The sequence below is a fragment of the Zonotrichia albicollis genome, chromosome 18, assembly GCF_047830755.1.
Source record: "Zonotrichia albicollis isolate bZonAlb1 chromosome 18, bZonAlb1.hap1, whole genome shotgun sequence".
NCBI classification, from domain to species: Eukaryota; Metazoa; Chordata; class Aves; order Passeriformes; family Passerellidae; genus Zonotrichia; species Zonotrichia albicollis.
In genome coordinates, this window is record NC_133836.1 from 12,050,505 (window position 1) to 12,070,898 (window position 20,394).

Here is a 20,394-nt window from a genome sequence, read left to right on the forward strand (position 1 = left end):
GCGAAGGAGGCACGGCCGGCACGGCAGGATGTAGAAAAAAGGCGGATTTTATTGTGGCGGGGCGGAACATAAATACACATGGGACACGGCACATCCCAGCGCCGTGCCGCCAGCCGGGCTCGGCTGGGAGGTGGGAGGGGAGGGGGCTGTTCGCAGCCCGGGGTGTTTGCCTGAGGCTGGGCGGGCACGGCGGGTGTGCGGTGCCAGCCCGGGCCGGGAACGGCGGTTCGGGAGCGATCAGTGCATCTGAGCATCCCGGGATGAGCGCGGGGCAGTGTCCAGCACTGGCACCCAGCACCGAGAAGGGAGCGAAGGAGGGGGCCCCTTGTCTATATACAGCTCGGTACAAAATCCTAAGGCATGCTGGGGATACAACGGCAAGGCGGGCTAGGGCTGCGGCAGGGCCCTGGCAGCCAGCACGGCTGCCCCGCGGAGTGGCTCTGGCAGCAGCCGCACGTCGCTGTCCTCCTCCTCCTCTGCAGGGAGGGTCCGTGTCCTTCAAAGCCCCGGGCTCGGGGTCATTCCTCCTTGGCCAGCGTCTGCAGCAGCGAAGGGCTGCCGTAGTGAGTTGTGTAAACATAGGAAATGTCATGGATCAGTTCTACAGGATGGGTTCAGATTAATTATAAGAGCGTAATCCCATTCCAGGCTGTCCTGGTGACTTTTGGGATGCTATTGCTAGATGAGAGTGGCCTCCCTTGCCTGTAAAGAACACGGCAGCTGCTTTTACATTGATAGCAACTGAAGCTGGGGCTGCTGGAATTGGAGAGGAGCAAACTCTGTCACTTGTGACAGACACCTGTTGTGTCAGATGCTGAGCCTGGAAGGAAGCCAGGAATGGCAGAGGGAGCCCTCTGTGTGGCTGCTGGAGGTAAAGGGAGATGACAGGGGAGCGTGGAGGACGCAGGCATCCCCCTCATCTGAAGGAGTTGGAGGAGGGTGTGCAGCTGAAGAAGTCCTGGCTGATCTGGCGTGGGTAACCGTCCAGCACTTTCACCTGGACCGGGTCAAACTTCCAATAGTCTCGGCCTCTCAGGAAATAGGCAAAACCTGTGGGTGAGAGAGGAAGGTTTAGAAAACCCAGCATTCACGTGGCTCAGAGCTCTTTGCCAGCATTTTGTTCAGCTGACACTCTGCAACACATGCAGTACTGAAAGAGAGCTGGAAGAGGCAGGAGGTTTTACTTGAACCCTGCCTTGTGGCATTCACTTTTCTTTCATATTGTTTTAGTTTAGATGAAAACTCTAGTTTTACTTTTGGACAGTACACAGGATGGATTTTATTTTCCTGATGGGTTTAAATATGCTGTATGCTTGTAGTGACCCAGGCCTATGAGGGCAGGGGATTTTTAGGACAGAGACAGGCAACTTGTGAGGACCTGCTCAGAACATCTGTTCTGTGGGCAAGCTGCCCTGGAATTTAGGTTCTGGAAGCAGTGGGGAGTAGTTTCACTTCATCCTTAGAAAGAAGCACTCATCACACTGTCATCCCAAGCACCCTGGCTGTGTCCAGTGCTTCTGTGGCACTGCCCTGCTGCTTTCAGTATGGGGCACACTGGGGAGGACTGGTCTGTCACAGACATCTTTTATGAAAAATCCTTTCCTTAAGATTTTTCCTCCTGAGAAGCTGCGAGGCCTCAGGAACAAAATGTAAACAATGATTATCTGCTGCTGTGGAATGCAACAGGAGGATCTGTGATTGGTCTCATGTGGTTGTTTCTAATTAATGGCAAATCACAGCCCAGCTGGCTCGGACAGAGTCTGGGACAGAAGCTTTTGTTACCATTCCTTCTTTTTCTATTCTTAGCCAGCCTTCTGATGAAACCCTTTCTTATATTCTTTTAGTATAGTTTTAATGTGAAATATATCATAAAATAAAAAATCAGCCTTCTGAAACATGGAGTCAAATCCTCATCTCTTCCCTCAGCCTGAAATCCCTGTGAACACGGTCACACACACCGTCAATACCAAAAGCAGCCTGTTCTTTATTCAGCTCCCCTGTAGAAGTGTGGGCAGTGTTTCTGTTGTCTCCTCGTCACTTCTTTGGCAGCAGTGAGAGGTGGGCAGGACTCCATGACTATTTCTTGCTCAGGTATTTGACTTTTCTCTATCACACACTCACATATCAATTTGCAATTAACGGCAATGAAACAACTTCTCAATTCTCTCCCCACTGAAGAGAACCGCCTCTCTACACTGTATGGGATGTGTTATGGCTGGGCAATATCCACTACAGCCACATGTGTGACCCTGCAGAGCTGTGAGCAGAGCAGGCTGAGCACTGACCCAGCTCGTCCTGGAAGGCGGCGTCGATCTCGGCCGGCACACCGCGCCAGTCGGCCATGGCCCGCGGGTAGATGTTGTCCACCTGGCGCCTCTGGGGGTTGAAGCGCCAGTAGTTGCCTCCACTGAAGATGTAGATCTTGTTCTTCTCAGCCCCCCACACCAGAGCTGCCTGTACTGGGGATGCAGGGAGGCCCAGCTCCACGATGGGGGTGGGACCAGATACCCGTCTCTCGCCATCGTAGATCCAGTACTGGGAATCTATTGAGGAGACAGAAAAGGGAAACAAGGGGTCAAAAACTCTGATAATTTGGCAGTGAACTGTGCAACTGGAGCTGGAGCCTTGGCACAGCTCCCATGGGAAGCTGTGCCTGAGAGGCAAAAACACCACCAAGTGTAATGGATGCTGCCACTGTTGTGTGTCCAAAATGCTGTCAATGCATTGGCATCCCACCTCAGTCCAGCCTGGTGGGTGTTGGTGGGGGACAGGAAGGTCCATTTCAACAGCATTTTTCTCTATTTCTCTCTCATTTTATCTATTTCTCTCTCATTTTCTCTTTTTGTGGAAGTTATAAAGGATTTGGCTGGAGGGACCAGCCTCTGCCCTGCAATCTCAGCACCTGGAAATCAAGTGGGCATGCACAGGCACAAAGAGGGCATGTGGCTGGAAAGGAGCGAGCTGCAGAAACCAGGAAGAATTTGCCAGGTTGATATAGAGACTGAAAGCAGAGTTCCAGATTAGATTAAAATGGGAATCTCTGTAATTAGCCTAGGGCATGTAATACTTTCCCCTTATCTCATTTTAACTCACCGTAGGAGCCTGCCAATTTCAGCACTGTAAGCCCTTGTGTGCAGGTCAGGTGCTCAGAAATGTGTTCATGCAGGAGCTCTGCCTGCAGAGCCACTGGTGTGATTTTGACACTCAGTCTCATGGAGCCCATACAATGTGTGCACACCCACAGTGAGTTCCCTGGTCATTCTGCATCCCTCCTATTAAACCTCCACTTGGGAAAAGCATTAAAGAAAATAGTAGCACTGAAACAGGATTTGTTGCTGGCCTTGAACCCCAGAGATGGCCAGGAGGTGGTTTCATTCCCAATCTCTCTGGTTGCTGGAGGTTGCCTGGCTCTGCACCCAGGCTCTCATAAAGCTGTGGGGTACTAGGGAAGTTCCACATGCAGGTCTCTGAGGAGCAGAGAAAATGCTGTCCCCACTCTGAGCAGGGCCCTGGGGACACAGGCACAACAAGGGCACTGCTGGGGTTCACTTCTGGCACAGTGCTTCCCATGACAGCTGGAGAGATGGAGCAAATGTTTCCTTCCTTCTCCTCTGTAAGGGCAGAGGCTCATTAGAGATGTTTGTGTTCCAAGGAAGGAGAATGGGATATTGTGGCTGTGTTTAAAACCAAAGTGAACTCTTGTTCTCAGTCCTCAATACCTGATAAAAAGTTTAAATAGTTAAGAAAACAACAAGAATTACTGAACTTCTGAGGATTTCCAGATTTATTGTCCCAGTAACCTGCTGGGCCCTGACTACCCCTAAAGCAACTGAGATTTCTGAGCCATCTGATCACCGTCCAGCTCTTACCTTGGAAGAACCAGATGTTGCCCAGCGGGTCCTCGAAGGTGGCATCGACAGAGCTGGGGATGCCCTGCCAGTGGCGAGAGGCCAGGGCTGGGTACCCGTCCTGCAGCCTCCCCGCGCGGAGCCGCCACACGAAGCGCGAGCTGAAGAAGAACAGCTCCCCCCGGATGGTGGCTGCAGCGTCGAAGGCTGTGAGGCAGGCGTCGGGCTGCAGGGCCTGCCGAGGCACAGAGGGTCAGGGCTGCCCCCCAGAGCCCCCAGGGGTCCAGGCAGCCCCATCGGGGTTGGGCACAGGCTGCCTGGAGGTCCCCTCCCTGCACATCCCACTGCCAGCTGTAGGGGCTGGGCTGGGCTCAGCAGTGCTGGTGTGTAGGCGGATAGAACACAAGTAAACAAAGGTAGTATAGAATGTAGAATGTAATCTTACCCCCTAAAGAGTTGCAACTGGGCTAATTATTAAGGATTAGGAGCAGGCCTGATGTTAACAGTAGCCAATTAACTGTGGCCAATAAGAAGCATGTTATAAAAGAGTGGATTGGTTGACTATGGGGAACTGGAGTCAGTTGGATACTGTGAGGACAAGGAAGAGTCAGTGCCTAGAGGAGCTGCCTAAAAACAACATCAAGGAGGTATGAAACTCTAGCAATGTGGAACTCTTGCAATGTAATGATAATAGGACTCTTGCACTATAATGACAACACTGGTGGAAGAGGCACACACCAGCTCGAGCTGCTGCCAGGGCAGCCCCAGCCAGGGCGCCAGGGAAGGGCACAGAGCAGCCCTGCACTCACCTCCACGTTGGTGATCTCGTTTGTTTCGAGGTCTGGCTGGGGCAGCTCTGCTGGCTGGGTTGGGGTTGGGTCAGGGTGCTCTGAGGGTTTCCCATACAGGTACTGGATCCCTTGCTTGTCATCCTCGCTCAGGCTCAGCGGGTAGCGGAAGATGTAGAAAGGGGACATCAGGGACTTGGAGACAGCCGTGTGCTGCAGGCCCAGCACATGGCCAAACTCATGGGCAGCCACTTGCAGGAGGTCAGTGCCTGCAAAGGGAAAAGATGGAATACACTTTTGTCTACTTACATGCTTCAACCTCCTGGGCTTGTTCCTACCAGTTACCAGACACTGACATTCATTGTAGGAGTCCAAGAAGAGGAAAGAGAAATCTACCTCCAACTATGTTTTTCCCAGATACCTCCTGTGTAGCTCAAAAATATGTTTGTAGGGTTTTTAGGTTTTTTTAAAGGGGTTCACTGGTTCAGAAGCACCATGACTCAATTTATACACCTGGGTATTAACCTGGACATGTTGGTAATCTGCAATTCTGTTGTCAGAGGCTCTTGCCACCTCCTCAGCTACCAGGAAGAAAAGGATTTTCCATGCACTTTTGGAAAGGAGAAATTTGCACAGAGAAGGAAGTCTAGACCAGATGTGTAGGAGGTGGTTTGTTCAGGTTGGTGTTTGTCCACCCAGCCTTGAAGCAGTTGTTGGCTAGAGCTGAAGTTCAGCGAGTCCCAGTTCAATCACACCCACTGTGCAAGATGCTGGTGTCAGTGAGAGAACTCTGGGATTAACACTTTCTAAAGGCCTTTGTCACAGACAGCAGAGGGAGCTCATTTATTGCTGGTCTGGGGACTGTGTCAAGAAGGTGTCATTTAGAAATAAATCCACAAAATATTACCTAATGTCAAGGCCTGAGACTTAAACAGATTTATGGGAGACTTTGTTTTAGGAATACATGACCTTGGAGCATCAACAGAAGGAGAGGGGGGAAAAGAGATTTCAGTACACCAACTTGTATTGTTTGGCAGGTTTTGTTCAGCTTCCAAAGGGTCCTTTCTGAAGCTGGTAAACTTCACTATGTCCCAGCATATTCATCCACTTGCCTTCAGCCAGAAATCCTCTGAGCTGCAGCCCAGGTGATGAGAGCAGCAGGGATGTGGCTCAGCCAGCCTTGGTGCTCCAAGCAGGAGCTCCAGATTAGATTAAAGCAGGATTTCCCTGCTGGCTCCAGGGGAGAATTCCCTGGTCACTTCTCAGCACCAGGAGCAGGGAGAGCACAGTGGGGAGGAGCCCCTGGGAAGGGTGGAGGGGAAGGTGAGCCCTGCCTTCCTCCACTGGCCAGCTTTACCTGGAAGCCATGAATCTGCACAGCGCTGACCTGATTAAATCAACACATCTAGGTCAGCTGAGAGAGTGGGATTTCCATGCCAGTGATTCATTACAAACTTTCAGACACTTCTGTTTAGCTTGGCAGGCTCCTCCCTTGCTGCTTTCCAGTGTTGGCAGATGAGCTGTGCTGTCAGATTCTGCAGGGGAGGTGCACAACAGCACAGCTGAAGGAGCTGTGTCCATCCCTGTGTCCCTCATGGATGGTTCTCCACGTGGGGCCTGCTTCCCCAGGGCACACTCCTGCTCTCCCATCAGTAAAATGAGGCCAAGGATTTCCCTGTCTCACTGAGAGCTGAGTCAAGGGTTTATCCATGTTTATATCCTAAAGCTCTTTTCAGCATATTAAATGGCAATTAGCTCCAAAGAGCTTTTACAACAGTTGTTTATGGATGATATGGGAGGGAGAAGGGGGAATGCCATGGAATAGAGCTGGATTCTGATCGGAACTGGTGTCCACTTTTGATTCCTGGTTTGCCCCCAACGCTGTTTTATGGGAGAATGCAGGAAATTCTTCAACAACAGAAGGTGAGAACTAACAGAGCCCACCCCTGCCCCAGGAGCAGAAACCTCTCTGCAAAGAGCTCCTGTGCTTGTGATTCTTGTTTGGGGCCACCAGGCATAGCAGTGCTGTGCCCCAGGCAATCAAACTGGCACTGACATGGTAGTGGCACCCCACGGGCTTTGGGGGTGCCCACTGACATGGCCAACATTTTTGGGAATCCCCAGAGAGGCCTGGGGTTAACTTGGGCCTTGTGATTATTTCTTTGTGCATGTAGATAAGCTGGGAAAGGGGAGGAGGAGCTGACCTGGGTTAATTCTGGTGAGTCTTCCAGAAACTGATGCTCTGGGCACTACTCCAGATGGTCCCAGGCAGTGCTGCAGTATCTCATGAGATACTGTGACACCAACCCTGAGTGCCCAAGCAGTGAGCTACCAGCTTGGATCTATTATTAGCAAAAATTTTAAAAAAAGATTCTTGACTGGATGTGGTGTTGTTTGTGGTCAGAGCATTCCCAGGCCATGGGGACAGAGCTGGAGCCTGGATGGTTTCCCTTTATGGACTTGTTTGAGGGCAGATGGTGAACAATGCATGCAGGGCCTAGGACTGGGCTGTTCTTTGGAAGACAACAGTGTCACACAGAGCCTGAGCCTCAGTTTTCCTTCATCCTTTGCTTGTTTCATTTCTAATGACTCCTGCCAATGCTGGGTGCAATTCCCCAGTGGCAGAGCACATGGCTGGGCAGAAGAGCCATCCCTTGCTGCCCCACACAAGAGGAATCCATGGGGAAGCTGAGATCCTGGACCTGAATGTTAACAGCTGGCTTCTAACTGCTGGGAGATGACAATGTTCACCACAAAAATAGTAATTCCCTGTCAGTTTTACAGGGTCCCTGTTCACAGCACAGGGAATCATTCCCAAGTTCTCTGACAAGCATCCTGGAGCAGCCACAGCTCCCCCTGAAGCAGAGCCATACCCAGGTTGTTCCCAATGGTCCAGGTCTCGTCATAGTCAAAGTGCACGTCGCCTTCCCGGTGAGTTTTGGGGAAGAATGCGTGTGCCAGGATCCCTCCAGGCCCATCAAAAGGCAGGTTGTCTCCGTGCCAGTACCTGCAGGGAAGACACATTGCACCTCAGACAAAGGATATGGAGCTCCAGCATCACACAGCCAAAGGTGGGAGGCACTGAGAGGGGACAGCAGCTCTCATTCTCACCCTCAGTTCATCCCACTGGTCTGGATCAACTGCTCAGAGCCATTCCAATTGTCACAAGCCAAATTCTGCTTCAGAGCCCTGAGGAAGCAGCTTGATCACACCAAGCACTGAGGAAGCAGATCTCAGTCACACCAAGCTCTGGGGAGTTTGTATGTTTTCTCAGGGATGTTTCTCCCCCTCCCCTCTCCAGCTTCCAGCCCAGAGCTGACTGTGAAGCCTAAAGAATTAAGGAGGTGACTGCCTAAGCCAAGATTGAGTTGATATTTCTGGGTGGTGGGGGCTGCAGAGGGGCAGCTGGCAGCAAAACTGACAGCAAAATCCAGCCAAACTCTCAGGTCCTCACTCAGGCCAAGCCACTGATGAGTAATGAAGGAAACCCATGAGAGATGAGGCCACTTGAGAGAGCTGAGGGAGACAAATACACAGCATGGAAATCACATCACTGCTTGGACAGTCTCCACTGCCCTCATTAGCTCTGTGCAAACATGCAGCTCAGGGAAGAAGTCTTTGCCCCAGTGAGTTTTTTGCCAAAAGGGAATTTCAGGCCAGCAGCCAAGATTCCCTTAACCAAGAAACTATATTTGTCTTTTGGGCAGACAGTTACATCCTTCAGACAAGGGACAGGATGGAGGACCTGAAGATGGAAAATCAAAACAAACGCTTAAGAAAACAGCTTGTGGGCAGAGAAATGTAAATGTACCAGGAAAATGAATGAGTGATCAGTAACGGTGCTGTGTGCAACAGCTGCACTCACACCGAGCAGCCCACGACTGACAAAACTGAAACAATCCCAGTGTCTGAAAGCAGAAGTATGAGTCTCCCTGTGAGGGCCTGAGCTGTGTGCTGGCAGGTCTCTGCCCTTTCAGGGTGTGCTGCCCTCTGTGCCCACCTCGTGAAGTCGATGACAATGTCAGCCCGTCCCTCCTGCACCTCGGTGAACGTCAGCGGGGTCACATCACTCCACACTTTCAAAGCTTCCTCTATGGTCCTTCTCACCTTAGCTTTTACAAGTTGCCATGGGAACCTGATAATTCTGGAAGGAACAGACACTGGATGAGGAGAGCATCAGCTGCTGTCCCATGGACAGGGTTGTCACAAAGACACAATTCTGCAATCAGCATCACCAGGGCCACCATGCCCAGCACCAGAACATCTCCAGCCCACACATGCACTGCTCCAGCACCCTCTACCAAGCAACATGTGCAGCAGATAAATCCCATCAGTGTTGGAACCCTCTGGCTGGTGTGTCAGAGGTGAGCTCCCTGGAGAGTTTTGCAGATTCTGTGTTGTTGTGTAGTGCCACAGCATTCCCCAGGTCTATCCCCGGTAAGGCCACCACCACAAAGATTCCTGAGAGTGGTGTGATGTGATTTCTTCTCCTTAACCTCTGCATTTTTTACCACTGGAAACTTGGGTTCTCTGAGGAGTTGCTCCCACTTCCTCCAGTAACAAGGGCAGACTGAAAGGTCTGCCACAGAGGGAAGTTTCCCCTCCATGAACGGTGTTGCTGTAAGTAAATCTCTGCTGTGTGTCTTTCTTTAACACTACTGACCAAAAAAAAAAAAAAGGAATAAGCCTTTCTGTTATCTGCGGCCTCCTGATGGTGTGAGGAGCTGTGTCCTATATTGGATTAAGCACAAGATGATTTACATGCTGTCAAGGTCCATATGACTGTGCTCACTTCTCCACTCACAGCCCTGAGGGCAGCTGCAGAGGCAGCACAACCCTCCCTGCAGTCTGTTGGGCAGATTCACAACTGAGAATGTGTGGGGTGATTTGGGCAAAACTTTACGCTGAAGTGGTGTTTATGGGACCATCAGAAACAGCTGAATAAAAAGATCTCTTTAAAATAAACTGTGGGGTGAGCCCCCTGTGGGGTGGCTGTGGGGGCAGAGGCAGAGCAGGAGAGTGCTGGTGGTGGGGGCTCAGCTCAGGATATGTGAGGGCAGTGACAGAGTGAGGGCAGTGACCTGTGATGACAGTGACCCTGTGTGCCCAGGGGTGCTGGTGTGGCACTGCCCAGGGCTGAGGCAATGGCTGTGCTCAATGGGAGGGCAGCTTTGTTTGTGGAGGATGCTCAGGAGGGGATGAGGAGGTGCTGGGGACAAGCCTGCTGTGGCTCAGAGTGGCTCTGCTGGCCCCTGTGCCTCTCACGGTCACATCACAGCTCTGGGGATACCAGACCGAGCGTTTGGGCAGGGAAAAGGGAACCAGCCTGAGTGGCACACCAGCCTATCGCAGACATCTTTTTATGAAAATACCTTCTTTGAGATTTTTTTCCTCCTGAGAAGCTGAGAGGCCTCAGGAACAAAATGTAAACAATGATTATCTGCTGCTGTGGAATGCAACAGGTGCATCTGTGATTGGTCTCATATGGTTGTTTCTAATTAATGGCCCATCACAGTCAGCTGGCTCAGACAGAGAGTCTGGGACAGAAGCCTTTGTTATCCATTCATTCTTATTCTATTCTTAGCCAGCCTTTTGATGAAATCCTTTCTTCTCTTCTTTTAGTATAGTTTTAATGTAATATATATCATAAAATAATAAATCAAGCCTTCTGAAATATGGAGTCAGATCCTGGTCTCTTCCCTCATCCAAAGACCTCCATGACCACCATCACACCAGCCTGAGTGCCACACCAGCCTGACTGTCACACACCAGCCTGACTGTCACACACCAGCCTGACTGTCACGCCAGCCTGACTGTCACACACCAGCTTACTGTCACACACCAGCCTGACTGTCACACACCAGCCTGAGTGCCACACCAGCCTGACTGTCACACACCAGCCTGAGTGCCACACCAGCCTGACTGTCACACGCCAGCCTGGCCACCACGGCAGCCCCCTTACCTGTAGGTGAGGTTGGTTTTGTCCCAGCGGCCCCCGGAGAGCACGAAGCGCTTCTGGCGGTTGCGGGCGCCCTGGGCTGCGGGCGGCTCGGGGTCGGGCACGCCGCAGCGGGGCGGGTTCCAGCCGGCCCAGGGCCCCGCCACGGCCCCGGGGGAGCCCTTGGCAGGCACGCCCGTGCCCACGGCGCTCACCAGGGCGGCCAGCCAAGGAGCCTGCTCCTTCCAGGTGGGATGCTTTCGAGACACGTCCTGAAAGGCAAAAGCAAAAGCACGACTTCAGTGTCCGTGAAGATGCTTCCTGCTGCAGATGGATGGACAGCTGCCCACAGCAGTCCTGAGCAGTGGGTTCCACTTCTGTTTACCCGCTGGTAGGGCACAGCCTGCCCCACAAACATGCCCTGCTCCCTGCTCTGGGGCTGGCTCACACCTGGGGGGCACTGTGTTGTGCCACGGCACCCACTGAGCACTCAGCTATTTTTGGTCCACGTTTCCTTGGCAGCTGGCCCGCAGGAAATACTTTTGCAGGCTGTGGATGAGAACCAGACCCTTCAAGTATAAAACAAATCACCAGGGAATAAATTCTCCCCCTTTGCCCTACATCCTTTATTCCCTCCTGGCCCGGGGTGGAGGTGACATTAATGGGAGGAAGTCTTCAGTCCCCAGCACGCAGCTGTGCTCCTTGTTGTCACTTCCGTGGTGTCCCCTTGCTGCCCTGGCACCGTGGGCAGGTCCCAGCATGGCAGAGCAGGACACAGGGGTGTGGGTGACAGCCCAGAGAGCAGCAGGGACTGTCCCTGCAGCCCCACCACTGCCTGAGGGAAGGACTGCACCGTGTCCCCTCACCTCCCTGTGCCTCTGATTCTGCTCGGGGTAGCATCTCCTCGGCTCTCCCACACTTAGTTGGAAAAGCAAGGTTTCTCTTGACAATATTAATTAATGCTAATTAGCTGACTTCCACCAGTTTCCCATGTTGCCACCGTGAAACACAAACCAGGTGTCACCTCCAAGCTGCTGTGAGGCCTGTGGGGTGATAGATGCTTGGTCCACATCACTGTGCTGCAGAGGGCCAAACATAGATTTTTTTTTTTTTGCCTGATTTTATGCAGCAAATGAAAGGATGAAAGGTGTTTGAGCAGGCAGGAGCTGAGATGCAGCAGTGCTGAACAGGCAGCTCTGTCCCACAGGGCTCCAAGGATTTGGGCAGCTCTTTCCTGCCCTGCACAGAGCTGCCTCCTTCCAGGCCAGCTTTCCTGGCTGCCCTGCCCATGACACGGGGGTCAGGATGGCACGGTGCCAGTGCTGCCATGATGCCTGAAATCCACATGCTGCCACCTCTGCTGCCACAATGGGCCCATTCATGCAGGCTGGAATGAAGTGTGAAGGCCTTGGCATGAATTCCACCACTGAGCCAGGCACGGATGGACAGGGGAGCCAGGCAGGGCACTCTGGGTGTCCGCACGTCACTTTAGGCTTTTGGTGTGTCTGTCACCACTCCAGCCTGCTGGCTGAACCTCCCCAGACAGACAGACAGACACCCTTGGTGGCTGGGCACCTGCCAGCCTGTGCCTCAGAGCCATTGATACAACCCCGGTGTCCCAGTGCACTCTCACACAGCACAGGAACTGCACCAGCAAAGAGAGAAACCATCCTGAACAGCAGGATTTTCACACCCTGAACAGCAGGATTGTCACACTGTGGACAGCAGGATTGTCACACCTTGGACAGCAAAGCTGCCCAGGCCACCAGGCACACCCTGAGCATCCATTCAGGGCCTGGGGAGGAGCAACACGGGCTGGGCTGTCCCCAGGCTGGACTGGAGCCCTGCCAGGCTGGAGGTACCTGTCCTCTGAGAGGAGCTCTCTGAGAGCCCCTGGCACCCTGCCTGGGCTGGCAGCTCCTGCAGCAAGGGACAGCTGGCAGCAGGAGCTGACAAAGTTCATGTTCTGGCCAACATTTGCTGTCAGCCCCGATGACACCGAGGCACACAATGGCTCTGTGTCACCAGGGCTCAGCCTGCAGGGCTGCTCAGCCCTTGCTCCTGGGTGCACCCTCTGCCAGCTCCTGGCAGCTGAGGATTGGGGTGAGGAATGCACCTGGCTTTCCAAGTGCAGGGCCTGGGAGCAGAGGGGAACCCCCAAGGAGTGCTCAGGTGGGTGGGTGGGCTGAGCTGACCCAGATGCCCCTTACCCCTGGTTTTTGCCTTGGTGATGCTCTGCACATTCCCCTCCTGGGAAGGCAAATTTCCTTACAGGCTGGGGCCACTGCCATGAACTGGAGGTTTTCTCCCTCCTCTGACCAGGAGAAGCTGCCTGTTTCCTTCTTGCCCTGAGGAATCCCATGTTCAGAGGCAGAGCAGAGGCAGATTTTCTCTCCTCTTTGTTACCCCAAGGCACTGCTATGAATCCCAGCTCTCCAAACCCCACCTTGCAACAGCAGGACCCTCCCTGCTCCTCCTGCCCTTTGCAGGTCCTGGAAGGGGCACAATGGGCTCCTGTGGGTGGGACAGGAGGCAGGACCTGCCCTGGTGCCCTGAGTGTGCCCCTGGACAAACAGTGACTCTGTCCCTGTCGTCACTGCACCAACATTAGCACCATGGCAGGAAAGGGCTGGAAAATGCCACTGCAGGCAAGGGGAAATGTGACAGGCACAAACCACTTGCCAAACAATGCTCAGGGGACACCCAGGCTGGAGATCTTGGCCTCCTTGGCTGGACACACCTTGCTGCAGGCACTTCCCAGGGATTAGATACCATGTCCAGCTTGCTGAAGGTTGCATCCTTCCCAGGCAGTGCTGAGCCCTCCTCTCATGGGGAGATCTGCTTTGTTCCCTGAGCTGTGCTGATTGCTCATGGCTCCCTCAGGGCCCTGCTGCTGCCCAGGCTGCTGCAGAGCTGGGAGGGCAAGGGGAGGAGGGCACTGGGTACCCATCAGGGCATCCCACCAGCAGAGGGGAGGGGATTCCTGAACACAAAAGCAAAGGAAAATCCCAGGGTTTGCCCCAGCAATGCAAAACAGATCTGAGCCCCTGGCTGAGTGTGTGCAGCCCCTGGCAGTGCCCACCCTGCATAACCCACAGCTGGGCATGGGAGCAGCTGCCTTGAGGTCAAGGGAGAGGCCAGGTCTTTGCAACAGAGGCTGCTCAGTAAAAGTGAACACAGCACAAGCCCAGAGAGGATCCCAGGCCTGAAACCAAAGGCTGAGGGCAGTGAAAGCAGCAGAGGAGCAAAGCTGTACCAAAGAGGGCTGTGCTACAGGCTCCTCACCAAGAAAGTGCCTCTTCCTGCAGCCTGAAAGGCTGAGGGGGAGCAGGAGGGAAGGACAGATCCCAGGGGACAGCAAAACCACAGCAGAGGTCCAGGCTGCCCACTCAGCTCCTCACAGCTTTATCAGCCTTCGAGTGCTGTGATACAGCAGCCATCACCTCTGGGGCTGCTGCAGCCAGATGAACAGCAGCCAAGCTTCCCAGGAAGTGTTCCAGCCATCCCAGGGAGCCAGGAGCATCTTTAACCTCCTGTGCTGGGCAGCGCTGACCCTGCAGAGCCCCGGGAGCAGCAGCAGCTGCAGCAGCACAGGGGCAGGGCAGCATCAGCCCAAACGAGCACAGGGCTGGGCTGGTGCCTGCTGCTGACCAGCCCACGGCTCTCCTGAGCCTGGCTCCGTCCTCCTCTGCCTGCCTGAGCTCAAATTTGTGTCCTCTTTGTGTACCCGATCATCCGGGCTCCTGGCTGCTCCTGTGGCATGGACATGAAAGGAGACCCCTCTCCCTGTCAGACAGGAGGGACGGGACAAGTTACAGCCTGAACCCTTCAGTCTTGTGTGCTTCCCCTCTCACTGCTTCCCCTGCACTTGGGGAATGAGCTCAAGGACTTTGTCTCCATTTCCCTGCCCCTTCTGCTCCTGCTTTTCCATTGCTTCTGTTTCTGCTTCCTGCTTTTGTCACTCAGAGCATTTCCAAGGCCCTGGTGTTTGCAGCATTATCCCCTCCTCCTTAGGAGCCTGCACCTCAGAGCACTCCTGCCCTCGTTTCAGCAGAAATGCTTCCTCTTGCAGTTCTCTCACCCCATTTTTGCCCACTGTGGGGTGGCCATGCCCCCAAGGGCTCTGCACCCCTGAACAGCAATGCTCCAGCCTGTGATCAGCATTGTTCTCCTGATGCAGAGACAGCTTTTTGTGCAGCCTGCCTCTCAGCCCAGCATGGATTTGCAGGGGTTGGATTTGAAAGTGCAGCTACAGCTGATGGTTCATGGTAAAACTGGAACCAGCTCCATTCTGGTCGGGTTGTGTTCCAGGAGCAGCCTGGGCTGGGAAGGTGCTGATGCTGCAGGTGGAATTTCATGGCAGAAACGTGATTGTGGTGTGGTCTAACCCTGAGCTGAATGCACTGTTAGTGGAAACTGTGCCCAGGCAAAGCCAGCAGATTTATTGATCCTGCCTCACCAGGACAAGGTCTCCCAACCCCTCCATGAATTCTTTGCCCACACAAAATTCTTCACTCCGGGCCTGCTCCATGCAGGCTGCAGCCTGGTCCCACTGCAGACAGGCAGAGCACAAAGGCTGGGGCCAAACAGGAGCTGCTGCAGTGCCTGGCCATGCCCACACTGCTGGATTTTCCTCTCCCCTCACTTCCACACCCTGGCACCATCCAGCACCACCTCCCAGGGCCTGACGCTTTGTTTCCGGATTACTTGGTGGTAGTTGTTGTTGGCAATGAAAAAAGGAAAATGTTTATTTTCCCTAAGCAACGTGGAACATGAAACATTATGGACTGCAAATGTTTATGGCCACAGAGAGAATGAGAAGAAGCAGGCTTTGGTGTAACAAGAGAAAGCAAATGAATAAACACTGCAGGACTATTTTTATTATCAGACATTTTAATTATGTGACAGTTTGGGAGACTATTCCATCAACAACACCACAACCAAGCTGCTGGTGTCACCCAAGAAACAGCTTGCCAGAAACAGGAGTACTTACAGAGCAAACAAGCCCCAGGATGCTGACAGAGCAAAAGGTTTCAAGAGCCCTTAATCTGATGACCTAGAATTCCCCTTGAAACGAAGAAACTGCACTGGGATGTGGCACACTCCTGGCAGGGGAGGAAGGGGGCTGAGATGTTTTGTTCGTTGTGCACTTACACCCAAGCTAAGGGGAGCCATGACCCGCCAGTGCCTCTCCCCTGCCCAAATCCATCAAGGGGAGGAAGTCTGGTCATTGCCTGTCCTTGCTGGGACTCCTCTGTCTGCACCAGGATCTCAGTGAACATCTGAAAACATGTCTGTGGCCTTAGTGAGCCCCTGAAGTGCTCTGCTTTTCATTTTGCTGGGCAGCTATGTGCAGACTCAGCTGTGCTCCCATTCGCTTTTGGCTGAGCCATCCCCAGTCAGGAACACCCACAAACCCTTTATTTACCTGTCCACATTAGAGATTAGTAGGAAAGAGCTACAAAAGTGGGCGGGGGGAAAGTGTGATGTCCAGCATCTCTGCAGGATAACTTTCCACTAAAAATCCTTTTCAAACAACTCCTATACAATGCATCCCTTCTTCTGCAGAGCCCCACAGGTTATGGTGCCAGGGCAGGACAAGTGTGGGGCAAGGAAGTGCAACATAACCTGGAGAGGGGGATCCTCCCCAGACTGCTCTTCTCCTTCTCCTTTCTCCTTCTCCTTCTCCCCTCCCAGCTGCATCCCAAGCCCTGCCACCCTGCAGGGCGTGTGTGTGTCTGTGTGTGCTGCCTGTGAAGCACAAACACAACAAACCCTCTGCAGAATAACCACTTACATGTGTCTCGAGCCTCTCCCAGAGCACAAGATAAACATGCCTAAAATTACCCCAGCCCCGGCTGCAGTTTTTAAATAGCCAAAACCAAGGAGTGCAAATCCAACCCTTCCTGCGGGAGCCGCCTGAGCCCGGAGCGAGGCAGGCAGGGGCTGTGGGGAAGGCACAGAGGGGAACCTGCTGTGCTCAGGGGGCAGCTGCAGCACCATGAGGGGTTGTGTTGGTAGCTGGGAGGGTGCCCAGCTCTTCTCCACCGAGAGAGACCTTCCCAGCAAAGGCAGGGCTTTGATTTCCCCGGGGAGCCGCAGGCAGGGCAGGAATTCGGTGTCTGCGCGTGCACAGCCCGGGGACTGCGGATCTTTTGTTCTCAAGTTTTACAGTGGACACCGGACCCAGCCTTTATTCTGCTCTCAGTTTTCTCTTGCTTGCTTTAGGCATTAATATGAAAGTGAAGGAGCTCTACAGGGTTTGCCTCAAAAGAACACAAGTCCTTCTGCAACTTGCCCTATAGCCTGGCTTTAAAGCGAATCTCAGCCCTGATTCCCTCCCCTCCCAGCTGCTGCTGTTGTGACTCGCTGTTGGAGCACAAACAGCCACAAACAGCTGGGTGCAGCACAATCCTGCTGTCCTTGCCCACCCCCGTACTGGCACAGCCCGAGGAGCTCCTGGGCTCTGCCTCACTGGAGTGTGAATCTCTTTTCCCGGCTCAGCCCCTTGGCTCCTTTCTCATTCATCACCTGACAGCAAAAGGTGCCCAGACAGGAAATGAGCGGCTGTCAGACATGAGGGAAACATCCTTTGTGCAGCAGGCTGGAGCAGCCAGAGCAGGGAGCACGGGGTGGGATGGCACAGCTCCCTGTGAGAGAGGGCACAGGGTGGCCAGGCCTCTGTCAGCCTAGCAGTGCCACCTCAGCTGTCCTGCACACACGTGTTCCCCGGCTGCCACCTCCGTCCTGTAAAACTGGCTGCCCCTCAGAGGCAGCAGAATAACCTTCAGAAGCCTTGACGGGAGATGAGGAACCCAAAAGAGCAGCTGTGTGGGGTGACAGAACTGCTGTTTGAAAGGATGGGGGATCACCTGTCCATCTCCAACCCAACCAACGCAGCCACCATCTCTGCAAAGGCTGGGTCAAACACACCAGTCTGAAAGCCTGAGCTCCACATGGCTGGTGCTACCCCAGCACAAGGCATTCCTGAACAAAACAGACCTGCAGGAGCATCACCTGGAGCTACTCCAGCCAGGAGGGAAGGATTAGCACCCACAGAGCACAGCATGAGCCGAGGATGAGGAAGAAATCACCTCTCTGCTAGCAGACTGCCACCTGGGGGGACCTTGTGGAGCGTGGCAGTGGATTTGATGGAGCAGGAGTCTGAGCAGCTCTGGATCCTGCATTAACTCTGTGCTCTCCAGCAGTCTGGGGCACAAACCAGCTCGAGGGGCACTGGCTAAGTGAGCTGAGCCCCTGCAGCAGCTGTGGGTGCTGGCACAAGGACATGAACGGTGACATGGGCAGCTGGGCTGGGCTCCAGCTCAGAGAGTGAAACCCAGGCTGGCTCTCCCTTCCCCCGGACCCCACACAGGCCCTTGCTGGCAGCCTGGCCAGGACCAGGGGCTGTGCAGGCTCCCCCAGGAGCAGCAGCTTCAGAGCTCACACAGGGCAGAGCCCAAGGCACCTGCCAGCCCACGGGAACCAGGAGCCTCCAGCTTTGTGCGAGTGGAGCTCTGCCCTCCCAGCCCAGCCCCTGCTGCTCTCGGATGGGACTCAAGCCCTCAGAGCAGCGACATTCCTGGAGTGCAGGGTGCCACCAGGGTGCCACCAGCGAGCGCTCGGCCTCACCTTCCCCCGAGGCAGAGCGCGGTGACATTTCGTTCGGAGGAATGCGAGCACTTTGGGGGCCAAGGCTGCTCCGTGCCAAGTCCCAGCCCACAGCAGATTTAGCAGCCAAGTTAGAAAGCGCTCAGATGACAGAGCTGATAATAAAACCATCGACAGAACCTGAACTAATCCCCTTGGGCTGCTACCGGGCATTTGCTCTGTTATTATTTCATGGCACAGCAGCGAAGCGCATGTCTACAATAACGCGATTACACACGCACACATTCCCAGCACAAGGAGCTCTCTGTCCTCTCCCGTCCCCAAATCCCCCGCACGCCGCTGCTCCTCTCCGGTCCCAGGTGCAGGGATCGGGCAGGATCTGCAGGAAGAAGGAGCCCTGCTGCTCCTCTCCTGCCTGCCTTTCATTCATCCCTTCACTCTCGTCTGCCGTAACTTCGGGAGCTGCCAGCGCAGCGCGCAGGGGGTGTCGGAGCAGCAGCGGGGGCTCTGCTGCCTCTGAAGCACGGGGGATGGATGGATGCCGCGTCCTCTCCTAAGCTCTCCTGGTCCCTGTCCCCGTTTTCCCTCGGGAACACGGCTGTGAAAGCTCCCCAAGAAGGCAGGAGGAGCCTGTGGAGCGGGAGGCACGGCCGGGGCAGGGGCAGCGTCCCGCGGCCGGTGATTCCCATGCCGGCATCCCCAGCGCGGCTCGGGGATGGATGGATGGAGCGGCGGGGGGATAACACAGCTCATCCCGCTCAGCGGGGAGATCCCGCCCTGGGACAGCACCGGGGGACGCGGAGGGAGGCACCGGGCGGCCCCGACTCACCGGCTTGTGTCGGCGGGCGGGCGCGGCGGGCGCGCAGTGCAGCAGAGCGGCGGCCAGCAAGGCGGCGGCGGCGGGCAGCGGCGGGCGGGCCATGCCGGGCGGCGGAGCGGGCTCGGACATGGGGCACACGAGGAGGGAGGGGAGGGGGGGGTCCCGCAGAGCCTTTTATCCCCCCACCGTGGCCGCCTGCCCTCCTCCTCCTCGCGCCTCCTCCCGCTCCTGCCTTTTGTTCTCCCCGAGCCGCGGCTGCTCGGGCCGGGGGGACACGGCCCGGCCGCATCGCGGGAGGGGGGTCCGGTCCCGCCCGGGCCGGCCGCTCCGCCCCGCCACCCCCCGGGGGCGGAACGGGGCGGGACCCCCTCCCACGCCTGCCCGGCACTGGCCCCCGGCTCCTGCCTGACTCGGGGAGCCTTCAAACGGGCTCTTCTAAATGTGTCCCTCACCTCTCCTGCCTGCCCTGGGGTGCCTTCAAACGGGCTCCTCTAAAGGCGTCTCTCACTCTCCTGCCTGACTCTGGGAGCCTTCAAACGGGCCCCTCTAAAGGTGTCTCTCACCCTCCTGCCTAAGGGCACCAAAGACTAAGCCCATCCTCACCTAAGGGCACCAAGCACTAAATCCCATCCTCAACCCTTCGAGACCACTCCAGTCCCCATGGGGAATAGCTCACAGCAGTGTTTTGATGAGTTTGAACTCCTGCTTTGCCCGTGCAAAGCTCTGCTTTGCTCACTTTTTCACTCACCCTGTGCAAGAAGGCTTTCCCGAGCAGGGATGCTGAGGGAGGGGAAGGAAGGGAGCAGCTCCTCATTTTGGAGATGCCAAAGCCTTCTCCATCTGCTCAGCCACCTGGAGATGGAGGCAGCAAGGCACAGATCTGGTTTCTTGGTTCTAGTTTCTATGGGAGAAGCCCTGGATTGTGTCAGCATCCTCTCAGCAGACTGAGTTTAGCTGAAAATTGTTTCAAGAAATGTATTGCAAATAAGAAAACTTTGATCTCCAGCTGCCTGGGCTGGTGTGCAGGGAGTGAGTAAGGCTTCCTGACATCCCAGGCTCTATTACTGCTTTATTTGTCTGTGATCAGTTGTTCATGTTTAGTTTTATGGGAACCATACTGACGATGTAAATCCTGGGTACGGTGAGCAGATGTGAGAAGAAAGAGCCTGGCCTTGGCTGGCTGTGGAAGGTGCTGCAGTGTTTAACTCACAGGCTGTTAGCAAGATGTCCCAGCACCATGCTCAGAGCATCCCCTAGGCCTTGTTTGTAAAGGGGACAGGGGAGCAGGGAAAACCACGTTGCACTGTGGAATTTACCCTTCTGCTCTTACTCTGGCTGTGCCCCAGGAATGCAGAGCAGATCCTTGTTCCTTGCCTTTCTCTGAGCCAG

The 20,394-nt window shown here is 54.6% G+C and overlaps 1 protein-coding gene across 1 annotated transcript; it reads right to left on the bottom strand.

Annotated features, from left to right (window-relative positions):
* Positions 1 to 29: 29 nt before the first annotated feature.
* Positions 30 to 19,358, bottom strand: MMP11 (matrix metallopeptidase 11). Its single transcript, XM_074554288.1, has 8 exons — positions 19,015 to 19,358; positions 10,599 to 10,846; positions 8,637 to 8,780; positions 7,510 to 7,643; positions 4,658 to 4,905; positions 3,870 to 4,083; positions 2,286 to 2,543; positions 30 to 1,050 (listed from the first exon to the last, which is right to left on the bottom strand). Exons 1-8 carry the CDS (start codon positions 19,132 to 19,134, stop codon positions 917 to 919), a joined length of 1,500 nt encoding a protein of 499 aa, XP_074410389.1. The 5' UTR covers positions 19,135 to 19,358; the 3' UTR covers positions 30 to 916.
* Between the last annotated feature and the right edge of the window lie 1,036 nt (positions 19,359 to 20,394).